General features: G+C 43.6%; 1 protein-coding gene across 2 annotated transcripts in view; it reads right to left on the bottom strand.

Annotated features, from left to right (window-relative positions):
• LOC127568634 (choline transporter-like protein 3) overlaps window positions 1-14,029 on the bottom strand; it is a 77,112-nt gene that overhangs the window by 38,555 nt on the left and 24,528 nt on the right. For both annotated transcript variants that reach the window (XM_052012613.1, XM_052012614.1), the window contains 5 exons: window positions 13,101-13,237; window positions 11,382-11,475; window positions 8,985-9,154; window positions 4,390-4,479; window positions 878-1,002 (listed from right to left, as the gene is read on the bottom strand). In XM_052012613.1, coding sequence (XP_051868573.1) covers window positions 878-1,002; window positions 4,390-4,479; window positions 8,985-9,154; window positions 11,382-11,475; window positions 13,101-13,237 — 616 coding nt within the window. The remainder of the gene's footprint in view (window positions 1-877; window positions 1,003-4,389; window positions 4,480-8,984; window positions 9,155-11,381; window positions 11,476-13,100; window positions 13,238-14,029) is intronic.

Raw genomic sequence — 14,029 nt, 5'->3', positions numbered from 1 at the left:
TACGAAACAGCCATGGAGTGACACAGCGTGGAAACAGGCCCTTCGGCCCAACTTGTCCATGTCAAACCAAGATGCCCATCTAAGCCAGTCCTATTTGCCCATGCTTGGCCCATATCCCTCTAAACCTTTCCTATCCATGTACCTGTCCAAGTGTCTTTTAAATGTTATTATTTTACCACCTCCACCACTTCTTTTGGCAGCCATCTGTTTTGTGTATTTGGTCAAAACAAGTCACAGAGGAACCATATTATTCGGAGTCAAAAGTGATTCCATCTGTTAGCCAGCAAAATTGTCTTTAATTTCAAAGGGTAGAATTTACTGTGACAAACAGAACCTCTTGAAAGAAAATTACTGGAGGTGGTGGAGGTGGTGGGGTTCTTGGTTGGGGCAGTTGTTATTTTATATTTTGACACTGTTTCTTCTGAATAAAATATATTTGGACGAGGAAGCCCAATTATGAATTGCCATAATTCAGTTACAACATGAATACCAAGAGGCTAGTCTATGGGAGAATTCGATTTTGGTTTATCAGTAGGTCTGAGGAATCAGACACAACCTTTATATTCTCTCAGTTTTGACTGTTTCAGGTGCACCCATGAACCAAGCAAAGAGAACAGTGAACACAGGCGAACCATCGGTCACTCATTTCAGATTACAACCTTGGCTGTACATAAAAATACATTAAATACAGCAGCTAAAGTAAGAAGGGAGAGAGGGAGATGGGTGGATATATGGAGTTAGCTCACATGTCAGGCTTGACGGGCAATTGCAGGACCGAGGCAGCTAGTGATCTGGAAACTGGTTCTCAGATAAATCTTGACTACACCAAGCTGAATTTGATCACTTAAAATAATCCAGAAGGCATTAGGGTTCTTACTGATATGACGGTTGCAATGACAGCGAAGCCCAGAAGTGCTCTTGTGTTTTCCAGTTCTGTTTGCAAGATTACGTTGGGGTCGTTCACGTTGTCATAGTACAGCCACCACAGAACTCCCGACACAACTAGAAGAAAGGAATGACTGGAAAATGGGAATGTGCTCAAGAGAAAACATTACAGGAAAGCAGAACAGGATGTCTTTATAACGCGAGTGAAATGCACTTTCCTGTAGCTGTGACACCTTACTCTTATTATTTTTTTTACCTGTTCTACCTCAATGCACTCTGTACTAACCCAATGTAACTGCACTGTGTAATGAATTGACCTGTACGAACTGTATGCAAGACAAGTTTTTCACTGTACCTCGGTACAAGTGACAGTAATAAGCAGGGTCATTATGAGCTGGAAACTCTTTATCGTTTCACCTCATGTTTTCATGCAGTGTGCCACAGAATTAATGCCCAAGGCCAATGGCACCTGCCAAAGGGTGTTGGCTGCAGAGATCACCTTCTTCAGTTTGGGTCCTTCTTGCTTGGCAGTTGTGCAGTGTTGGAACATGCACGGTAGCATCAAATGGCATTCAGTGCACATTTGGGGGAAATCACTCGCTTAACACTCACTGGCATGGAAAATTCATAAAGAGCAGGTTTCCACAACAAAGGCTTCTGTGCAAGTTACAGGGAGGCCTGGTCTGTAGCCATGGAGTTTGACACGGGATTGTTACTGAAGCATGGTCCCCTTTGAGATTTTAGCTTTCCCAAACCCTGCCCTCATCCCACAATCCACTGTTGTGAGCTCCTTCAAGCACCCAACTAGCTGAGCCTGGGCTGAACACATCACCATTCCCCCTTTCCTCCTTAGCCGCCATTGAGTCCACAATCCCAACTCCCCTCCCAATCTGATAGCGAGCTCCCCTCCGAAACCCCAACGTTGCTTGGAGTGTTGCATTTTGGAAAGTCAAATCAAGGTAGGATTTTCACAGCAATGGCAGGGTCCTGGGGAGTGTTGTAGAACAGAGGGATCTTGGAGTTCAAGTACATGGTTCACTGAAGGTGGAGTCACAGGTAGACAGGGTGGTGAAGGTGGCTTTTGGCACGCTGGCCTTCATCAGTCAGGGCATTGTGTATAAAAGCTGGGAGGCCATGGTATGGTTGTACAGGACGCTGGTGAGGCCACATTTGGAGTATTGTGTTCAGTTTTGGTCACCCTGCTAAAGGCAGGTTGTGTCGGGAGTTTTGGTCACCCTGCTTATTAAGCTGGAAACAGTGCAGAAAAGATATACAAGGATGTTGCCAGGAATCGAGGGACTGAGTTATAGGGAGAGATTGGACAGGCTGGGCATTATTCCTTGGAGTGTCAGAGACTGAGAAGTGATTTTATAGAGGTGTATAAGATCATGAGGGCTATAGATAGGGTGAATGCACTCAGTCTTTTTCCCAGGGTTGGGGAATCAAGAACTAGAGTGCATAGGTTTGTGAGAGGGGAAAGATTTAAGAGGAACATGAAGAGTAACTTGTGTGCGTGTGTGTGTGTATATATGTGTATATATGTGTGTGTATATATATATATATATATATATATATATATATATATATACATACACACACACACACACACACACACACACACACACACAAAGGGTGGTAACATGTGTAATCAGCTGCCAGAGAAAGTGGTTGAGGCAGGTACAATAACAATTTTTGAAAGACAGTTGGAACAGGTACATGGATTGGAAAAGTTTAGAAGGTTATGGACCAAACGCTGGCAAGTGGGACTCACTTGGATGGGGCATCTTTGTCGGCATGAACCAGTTGGGCTGAAGGGCCTGTTTCTGTGCTGTGATGCTCTATGCTCCCTCCTTCACTATCCCATGCCCCCAAAACCCCTCAAAGTTCTGATCCTCCGTTTACTGAACTTTCCCCTCCACCTTACCACCTGACTCTTGATCCCACCCGAGCACTTCCCTTTGATTTATGTACATAGCGAATAGGAGCAGAATTAGGCCACATAGCTTTCAAACCTTCTACAACATTAAATAAGATCATGGCTGCTCTGATCCTTGCCCACAGCCTAATTTTCCCATCTGATCATTGACTCCCTTGTAAACGAAAAATCTTTCTCAGTCTTGAATATACGCAATGATCCAGCCTCCACACCGCTCTGGGGTAGAGAATGCCAAAGACCTACATCCCCAAGAGCAGAAATTTCTCCCCACTTCTGTTGCAGATGGGTAACTCTGTATTCTGGACATAAAATTCAAAACAATACAGCACAGGAACAGGCCCTTCAGCCCACAATGTCTGGGCTGACCATGATGCTAGATTAAACTAACCCATCTGCCTGCATATGATTCATATCCCTCCATTCCCTGCATGTTCATGAGTCCATCCAAACGTATGTAACTATCATTTCTACCTATACTGCTTACCCCAGCAGCACGTTCCAAGCACCCACTTTGGTTAAGTTTGGTGGTGAAGTTACTGGTCTACCCACCAGGATTCTGACCCAGAGGACTGAGTTTGAATTTGACTAATTAAATAAATCTGGAATTTAAGATGAGAGTGATTTTATATTTGCTTTGTTGGATAACATTTTGGGTAAAAGGGAAGGACCCCATCAGGATGGGCTGTTGTAAAAACGTTCAGTGGATTCACCAGTGATACAGGGCCTTGGTGCTTGGGGAAGAACAGTGTCCATTTAGAAATATGAAACATGTACTGCTCAGCATCAGTTTAACAACCAAAGGCAATTAAAAACAACACAAGGTGATTACGTGCAAAAGTGCTCCAGCAGATTAAACAAAGAAAGCACTGGGTAGGATCTATTTAGGTTATATGCCTGTTTTTCAGTTCTTATCAATTTAGCAGGGGGATAACCTCCACCCTAATTTGGTGGGACCCACTTTCTTTATTTAGGCACCACCCCTGTGACCCATTCAAACTGCCCTCCCAGCAGCTAACTAAAGACCTCTGGTAACCAAGCAGGCACACAGAGCTCTTCCCTGTTTAGGCTGCAGCACACAACACCCCAAACATACAAACCAGGCTATAAACCCATTTACCACTGAACCTCAGGAACATTGCCCCACAGTGCTCTGAATGGACTGCTTTCGACCCCCACACATCCTGCAGGATTCAGCAAACAAGAGGGTTAAGGCTTTAGTTGTGGACTCACTGCTGCTGAGTAGCAATGTTAAAACCCTCATTTTGTCTTCCCAGGTGGACATTCGAAACAGCATTTTCTCTTTCCACTATTTCAGACTCAGAGCACTTGTTACTTTAATATCTTTTCACCACATTAAAGGACAGGTCATAAGTAAGGGAAAAAATGTAAACTAAAATGTTTTCCAAAAGAAGCTTGCCCTATTGTTACCCCTTACCTTGATTGGAAGCACTGATCCTCCTATGTGGAGGCTTTGGGTTTGACCTCCCAACCAAACAGCTTCCAGCAGAAGAAGCACTGTTGTCACTGTGGTGTGAAGGGTGAAATTGGATTAATGTAGACTCACTTACACAGCATTCCAAAAACTACCAAGGCGAGGAAGATATGAACTAGCAGTTTGGCGATAAATCTGAAGACTGCCACCATAATGAAGGAGAGGACTGTGGAACCAAACAGAGAGACAGTTTCACTGTAACTGAGGTTAGTTGTGCATTGGATTCAAACCATTCGTGTTTGCACTTCTGTGGTTCATTAATTTCAGTTCAAAGTTGTTCTTTAGTACTTTTGCCAAAATTGTTGACCAACTAAAACATATTTTTCTTTCTTCTTAAACCTTTATCAATTTCCTAATTCTTCCAGATTTAGCTACACTGGGATATGCTAATTAAGACATTTTAACTACGATAGTTTGGACAAATAGAATATCTTCTGCAACATAAACACTAAATTTAACCACCAGAAAATCGTGCAGACCAGAGAGGTTTGATGAGCAGATTGTGCTGGGTTAAGTGGAAAACACCAAGCAGCAAGTAGCCTCCTACTAATTAGTCTCAGTGCCCTTGGACCAAAGACTTCCATTGGAGGGTCACATTTGGACTGCATTTGGACTGGGGCAGATATAACAATAGTCTACCAAAACTTGCTCTCCAGCCTCATCCACAAGCGATGGTTGTGAGGGATGTGATAGATCTCATCTGGTCCCTGTAGAACACAAGGCTGATTGATGAGAAACAATTAAAGCTATACATAAGTGACACCTTGTTGTGGTAATTTTTCTCTATGAACATGAAAGGGCCAAAGACACTGTCCAGATGAAGGGTCTCAACCCGAAACATCGACTGTCCATTTCCCTCCATAGATGCTGCCTGACCCGCTGAGCTCCTCCAGCTTTTTGTGTGTTGCCCCATCCCACCTCGATTCCCCCTTCACCCCTTGATTTCACCATTCCGTCCCCTCAAATTTTCTCCCTCACTCTCAGTTTTCCTGTTTGTCTCAACTACAAGGCAGCCTACGTGTCTGTCACTTTAACAGTGGGCGACACACGAATGCAGTGGCAGCTGCGAGCACACAAAAGAGCTTGTAACAGCTTTAATGGGAGAAGAACCTCAATACAGATTTCTCAATGAGACGATGCCCCAAATTATTACCTTTATGGTGAAACCTGATTTGGCATTAGGGCAAAAGATAGCACACATTTGCTCCACTAAAAATGGATCAAACCAGATCACGTTAATAAGACAACAAACACTGTATGTGGGAAACAGAAAATCTCATCAGGACCTTCTCCAGGTAATAAATGTTGGCCTTGCCAGCAATGCCTACATCCCATAAACTAATGAATAGAAACATCAGCATTTTTCAATTTTTGTTCTAGTTTGCCATTATATTTCTTACAGGGAGGGGCATTTCTGTTTGAATTCCATGGGGCAACAGATTGTGTACAGTCAGTTCTCACTGAAGGCCAAATGAACAACAAATTACATTAATATTGTGCTTTTAACAAAGTAAAACATCCCAAAACACTCCAAAAGGAGCTTCATCAGACTGATGTAATGGGCATTGAGTGACCCAAAGTGTGGTTACCAGCTTGGATTCTAACAAAGAGCTTAAAATCAGGAGAGGAGGACTGATGCAAATGTCCTGCTTGAGCAGTGAAGTTCCAGAGACAGAATAAACAGCAAACAGTATTTCTAATCCTATTGCATTCAAAAATCTTTGCAGCCAGCAGAGGGGGAACCTGTTCAGGCTGAATGCACAGCCAATTCTTGGAGGTGAAAGGACACATGCTCCCATACAAATCACCAGAGCTAAACCCCTCTCATTGTCACCCATCTCCTCCCTCCTCACCATCCCTTGCCCTATTACCCCTTTCTCAGTCAGCCCTCCTCTAACACTCTCTCTCCCTCCCTTACACCGCTCTCCTTCACTCCTCCTTTGCCTCTCCAAAGTCTGATTTTGTTCTCAGTATTCCCCAACTCTCTGGCTGTTACTTGCTCGCTCTGCCCCAGATGAGACTGCCTCAGAGCGCCACCATTTGCCCTCCCCCCCCACAAGGCCCCCTCCCCTCACCAGCAATAATCTCTTCACACTTCACAGCCCCAGCAATCACTCCCCGTCTGCCAACTCTCCCTCCAATACCAGTTCCATGCATTGCTTCCTGACAGCCCATCACACCCTTCCACACAACAACCCTCGCTCCCAACAACAGCACCCCAACTACCAACTGTTCTCCTTCAGGTCCGAACTACACCACCACCCAAGGCCTAGTGCAGATCCTTGAACCTTCTCCTGAGGACCTCAGGAAAATTATTCTTCCATTCATTAAATGTTCCACAAGGATTTGGCATATTTAGACAATGGAATTCCTGGTGCCACAGTCCACGGTTCTGCCCAGGGCTAGTGCCCCCACCCTCCCCCCAATTAATTTATTTTAACAAGTACTTTAGAACATAGAACAGTACAGCACAAGAACAAGCCCTTCAGCTCATGGTGACTGTGCCGATCACTATGCCAATTTACACCGCACATCGACGTACGTGCGGTCTATATCCCATCATTTTCTGCCTGTTCATATGTGTGTCTAAATGCCTCTTAAACACCACCATCATACCTGCTTCTATCACCTCCCCTCACAGCATGTTCCAGGCACCTATAATACCCTGTGCACAAAAATTGTCCCACACATCCCCTTTAAACTTTTCCCCTCACATTAAAGCTATGCCCTCAACCATTTGACACTTCGACCCTGGGAAAAAGACTCTGATGATCTTCACTGTCCATGCCTTCCTTAACTTTTTATACTTCTATCAGGTCACCCCTCAGCCTCCGATGCTCCAGAGAAAACAAAACCTGTACCACAGAAATTTTTAAAAAACCATACAACTTTAACACAAGAGTTTTTCTAATTCTATCTCTTTCCTTGCTTCTATATGAGGTAGTTCACTGGAATGCCACATGTAGAATGCTTACACAGGGTGTCACTGCAATACCATGGTAATGTGATATGCTTGTAATGAATTGGATTCCCAGCTAGTGAATTTAATCTCAATTTAATTAAATAAATCTGAAATTAGATGTCTGGTATTAGTAACTGTAACCATGAAATCACTGGACTGCTGTAATAATGTGAAAAATAGTGGAAAAGTTAATGTGTTCATTCTGTACAAATCTGTTCGCCTACATGGGACTCTGGACTTAAAGAGTCATAGACCCATGCAGCACAGAAACAGCCCTTCTACCCAACTTGTCCATGCCAACCAAGTGCCTACCTGAGCTAGTTCCATTTGCCTGTGTTTGGCCCATATACCTCTAAACATGTACCTGTCTAAAGTCTTTTAAGTGCCATAATTGTACCCACCTCTACCACTTCCTCTGGCAGCTCGTTCCACATACCCAACACCCTCTGTACACAAAAGTTGCCCCTCAGGTCCCCTTTAAACTTTTCCCCTCTCATCTTAAATCTATACCTTCTAGTTTCAGACTCCCCTACCCCGGGAAAATGATTGTGACCATTCACTTTATCTATACCCTTCATGATTTTATATACCTCAGAGGTCACCCCTCAGTCTCCTACACTCCAGGGAAAAATTCCCTAGCCTATTCAGCCTCCCCTCATAACTCAAGCCCTCCAGTCCTGGTAACATCCTTGTGAATCTTTTGTGCACCCTTTCCTGCTTAATGACATCCTTCCTATAGCTGGGGGAATAGAACTGTGCACAATACTTCGATCCCCTCCTTGGACTCTGTCTTTACCTCTTGCTGTCTTGGTGAAGCAGCCAGCATAATCAAAGACCCCATCCACCAGGGTCATTCTCTCTTCTCTCCTCTTCCATCAGGTAGAAGATACAGGAGCCAGAGGGCACGTACCACCAGACTTAAGGACAGCTTCTACCCCACTGTGATAAGACTATTGAACGGTTCCCTTATATGATGAGATGGACTTTGATCTCATGATCTACCTTGTTGTGACCTTGCACTTTATTGCACTGCACTTTCTCTGTAGCTGTGACACTTTACTCTGTACTGTTATTGTTTATACGTGTACTACCTCAATGCACTCTGTACTAACCCAATGTAACTGCACTGTGTAATGAATTGACCTGTACGATCGGTATGCAAGACAATTTTTTTCACTGTACCTCGGTACAAGTGACAATAATAAACCAATACTAAGACTAACACCTTGTACAGTTGTAACATGACATCCCAAAGCAAGTACCCTCTAAAACCCTTCTAAAGCATCCTCCAAAATGGCCCAAGAAGACACCCGAGGAGTGCTAGAATTCAGAAACAATCAAGAGGCACTTAGATAGGCACAAATCAGCAAGGCATAGAAGTATACATTCCTGGTACGGGCAAATGAGATTCATGAAGATGGGCAAAAAGGGTTGGCATGTATATGATGGGCTGAAGGGCCCATTTCTGTGTTGTATGACGCTACGACTCCATGACTCATGGACAATAAATGCTGGCCTTGCCAGTCATATCATCACCCATGAATCCATACAAATAAATACGCTTAAGTAATTGCCACACGACTTCAATTATTACTTGGTCAGTACGCACAGGATCTTTCCCTGCCCTCTTCATATTGATCCCCTTGGGGTGCCAAGGGTAAACTACAGCAGCTACACATTCATCCATCTACTGCAGTGAGCAACCTTACCCACTGCAAAGAAGCAGAGTCCCACAATGTACTCCTTGCTCATTATGATGCCACTGATGATGCGTTGGAAGAAGTCGCTCTCGTTGACCATGTGAATAAGGACTGCCAGAAAGTGGGAGTAACAGGCTGGACTCTGAGGGACACAGCGATTGAAGAGCGGGAGTGACTTGCTAAAAGAACAAACAACTTCAATGTAAATAACAAACTCTAGAACTTGTGTGAAGTTGTTATAAACTTGTAGTTAAATAACTTTGTCACTTCAAGACAACTCAACAGCACAGTGGGTAAAATACTTCATACGAGGAGCAGTCATTGTTGTAAGGTTGCATCTGTGGATAGAGAAACAGAGCTATATGTTTCAGGTCAATCACCCTTCACCTTCTCTGATACCCTTATAATTCAAATGTCTCTCAGTCTTTTTCTTGAACATTTTCAATAACACTGCCACCACAGCTTTATGGGGCTAAGAAATTCCTCTCCATCTGAAATGGGTAATCCTTTATTCTGAAAATGATGGCCCCTACTTCAAGATATCCCCACATCTCTCAGCAGCAGCCCTGGATGTTTCATTAAGATGACCTACTGTTCCTATAAACTCCAATGAATTCAAGCCCAAACCTCTCAAGCTCTCTTCAAATGTCAACCACTTCAACCCAGGAATCATATGAACTTCTTCTTCATTGCCTCCAAAATATTCCTTAAGTATGGAGACAAAAATGTATGCAGTACTCTATAATGTTATATTTTTTCATACCCTTTACCCTTTGCAACAAAGGGCAACATTCCATTAGCCTTCCTAATTCCTTGCTGTACCCTTTGTGTATTACGTTCTAGGGCTCCCAGATCCCTTTTGTCTCACAACATATTGTCTCGCTCCAGTTAACACAAGAAAACAGGAACAGGAGTAGGCCACTCGGCCCCTCAAGCCTGTCCTGTCCTTCAACATGATCTTGCCTGATCTACCTCAGACCTCAAATCCTCTTCCGTGCCACTTTCCAAGAGCCCAAAATTCCCCAATATTTCAAATATATATCTACCCTTACTTTAAAAAACCACTAATTGCCTGCCTGCACAACCCTCTGGGTTAGGGAATTCCAGAGATTCGCTTCCTTCTGTAAGAAGAAACATCTGTGCACTTCAGTTTTAAATGGTCCACTTAACCCGTGTCCCCTCGTTTGAGACTCTCCCACTAGTGGGAACAGAATCATGGAGTTATACAGCACAGAAACAGGCTCGTCAGCCCAACTCATCCACAATACCCATCTACACTAATCCCATTTGCCCATATTGGGCTGTATCTCTCGACACCTTTCCTGTCCAATTACCTGTCCAAATGTCTTTTAAAACTTGTAATTGTATCTAAATGTCTGCACGGCCGTACTCCTTTCGGATCTTATATGTTTCAGTGAGGTCACCCATCATTCTTCTAAACTCCAAGGAATACAGTCCCAATCTGTCTAACCTCTCTTAATAGAACAAACTTCTCAGTCCAGAAATTGGCCTGATGAATCTCCTTTGGACTGTCTCTTATACCACTATATCAGAAGTTTCCCCAATGACAGATGCAAGGCTTACTAGCCCATGGTTTCCAGCTTCTTGACTCCCTCCTTTCTGGAATATTGGCATTATATTTATGATTTTCCAAATCCTCTGCAACCTCTCCAGAATCTAGGGAATTTTGGTAGATTCCAACCAATACATCTGCTATCATTGCAACCACTAGGTAAGACCCCAGGATGCCAGCCATCAGGCCCAGGGCTCCGGTTGGCCTTTAGTTTGCCATGGAGTTGGAACCCAAAACCTTCTGACGTAAGACACAAGTTCCTCAGATAATGTGCAAGGGCAGCAACGCTTATTTTCTTAGAAAGATGATTTAGCAAAAGAAATTCAGATGATTCTTGCAACACCACATAGAAACCATGAGCTGCAGGTGTGTATTGACATTAATCTCATGAATACACATTTACAATTTGATCTGATAATACCCACAGCTTAACACATATCAAAACTTCCAGTGCAAGCTCTGGCCCATTAGGAATCCTTTTAAGGAGCTCTCTTCAGATCTGGATTTGAAGATACTGAAACAAAGTAACAAAGTAAAGACACAACTATGTGCATCTGTTGAAATTCATTTGAAGTGATACCAAAACTACAACTGCAACCCAAGAGAAACAATTGAAGAAAACACAACAGCAGAAGGAGACAATTGCCCTCCCGCAAAGAGACACAGCATTTAATTATAGATATATAAAATGGTGCATGACAACTTCAAAAAGGACTAATTACTGATGAATGTGCCAATGGTTTCAAAGAGCAATTTTATTTTATAGCTTTGACTTGTCTTGGCAGGATGTGGTTCATTAAAGAGTAAATAAACCTGAATAGGAACCATCTCACCTTGGAGGGACTGGTAACGTGGGGCAGAGGTGTGCTGCTTTCAAAGGTTCTGTGTAGTCGGAAATGTTTAAATTGTACACGCACAAATAGGAACCTAAACAGCAAGCAAACAGCATATTAGCTCACACCAGAACTCGAAAGTAGGCACCAATGTGCTTGACAAGGTTTTACACTCCCATCCAATGGACAGATGGTCATTTCTCATCGTGTATTGTTGGATTTCTCTGCTATGAATTGCTTATATTCAGGACTGTTTTGCATATTGGTTTATTATTGTCACACAGTGAAAAGCTTTTGTTTTGTGTGCCATCCAGGCAGATTGTGCCATATACAAGTATATCAAGGTAATAAAAAGAAAGCAGAATGCATAATACAGAGTAGTAGATACAGAGAAAGTGCAGCGGAGGTAACCAAATAAAGTGCAAGGGCCACAATTAGGGAGGTTGGGAGATCAAGAATTCATCTTTAGCATACCACAGCATTACAAACCAAATCCATGACCTTTGAAACCACTTCTCTGCACAGCATGGGCTAATGTACACGGTGAAGTAAATGAGCCATTGCTCATAAAGGAAATACTTAGGCAGGTGAAACCAACTTCCTTGACATGAACTACTGCTGACATTGAATGTATTTTGCACACCAGCAAGCAGGGCTTGGTAGCACCACCACTGACCAACCAAACCATCCTGAAGGACAGCCACCAAACAACAACTGCTGGTGAGATGCATCACGCCACACAGATCTAGTTGACCTTATCCTTTGAAGGTTATATTGAACCTTGACCTTATATTGTCGCAGAATCATCAGTGGGAATGACGTGATGCACTGGTAGGAATGACTGCTGCACAGTTATTGAGAGAGAAGGACCTGTCTTCACACTGAGGACATCTTCTATCGAGCTGGATGACACTAGCACTGTACTCAGGGGTTCAGAACAGATCTGACAGCTCCAAACTGGGTATCCATGAGATTCTTACATCATCAGCAGAAAAACCGTACACCACAACTAGAGGTAAACCTCTTTTCCCTACCATTACTATCAAGGGGAATAGCCAAGGTACCTAAAAGTAAGGCCAGAAATCCGATGAGGCTACAACAGGATTGCACACTAAACAGTGGACACAGCACATGAAGCTACAAAGCAATGAAGTGAACAAAGCAATTCCACAACCAAGGGATCAGGTCAAGGCTCTACAATCCTGCCGCCAACTGCGATGAACAATTACGTGACTAACCAGAGGAAAGACAACCATGGACAACCTGATCCTTAATGATAGCAAGGTCCATCCTCCAACATTGCTGTGTGAAAATACTGGAACAAACCCCCCACCATCAGCAGAATGGGAGCACCTCCAACAGAAAGACCACACCAGTTCAAGGAGAACACTCATGACAGGCAATAAATGGTCTTGCCAGTGATACCTGGAGGAGAGATGAGTGAATTTTAAAGAACGTATTGTTAACCTGGGAGCACTTTCCCCAGAGAAGGGTGCCAATATGGTGCGATAAAGAACAGTTGAGAAGCATAAACACATTTAGAGGAAATGTAATTAAGTACACAGATAAAAGAAGGACAAAGCAATAAAGCAACTGAGATGAGGAAAACAGATTAGCTGGCTGATGTGGATCCCAGACACTGCTCAGCATCAGCCAGTTAGACCCTGTGCCCTCTCCCTGTGCCAGAAATCTGATACAATTCTGTGCAAACCTACATACCGTTATACTGAGCAAAATGTTTTATCTCTTCCAGTCCATTCAGTTGCTCTTGAGGACAGCTGGATACACAAATCGACAATGAATTTATTTTATGGTCCGTGAAGTCCATGTTGCAGGTGTTCAGGAAAAAGACTCGTCTATTTGGAAATAAAACACCACGCTAATGTGAGAGAAATAAAACGGTCCAATCCGGATCCAGATTAGCTTGTCAGCGAGTGAGCTTGCTAGTACAGCATTCAGTGAGCCAAGCAATTGGTTCCACTGGGCCCAAACCAATCCCATCAGTAATGGTGTCTTGTGTCACACCAGCTATATCCTCACATAAGCACTGCTCAAGTCTCTGCACAAGCTTCACAAGTTTTAAACAGCCTGGTATCTAAAGGTTAGGATCTCAGTGGCCTAGTTCAGGGGCAACAGGACAGGGAACATATGAGGGCCAGAGTAGATCGGTGGTCCACAGATAGGGCAAATCGGTCCACAGGAACCAAGGGCTTTCTTGGTTCAACTGCCATTGCCAGCAGAGTCACTGGAGGGCAGTTTCAGTCAGTGAAAGGCTATCAACCCGAGACATTAACTTGGTTTCTCTCTCCACAGGTGCTGCCTGACCTGCTGAGGATTTCCAGCACTTTACACTTTTGTTTTAGTGTTCTGTTTTCGGCCAAAGGAACAAATGTACATAGAACACTATAGCACAGTACAGGCCCTTCGGCCCACCATGTTGTGCTGACATTTTATCCTGCTGTAAGATTTATCCAACCCTTCCCTCCCACATAGCCCTCCATTTTTCTATCATTCATGTGTCTACCTAAGAGTCTCTTAAATGTCCCCACAACCGCTGCTGGCAGTGCGTTCCACGCACCTACCACTCTCTGTGTAAAAAACTTACCCCTGACATCCCCTATATACCTTCCTCCAATCACCTTAAAATT

This window comes from Pristis pectinata, chromosome 3 (assembly GCF_009764475.1).
Source record: "Pristis pectinata isolate sPriPec2 chromosome 3, sPriPec2.1.pri, whole genome shotgun sequence".
Taxonomy (NCBI): Eukaryota; Metazoa; Chordata; class Chondrichthyes; order Rhinopristiformes; family Pristidae; genus Pristis; species Pristis pectinata.
Note: the sequence above shows the minus strand (reverse complement) of the source record. Positions and strands in the feature narration are given on the sequence as shown.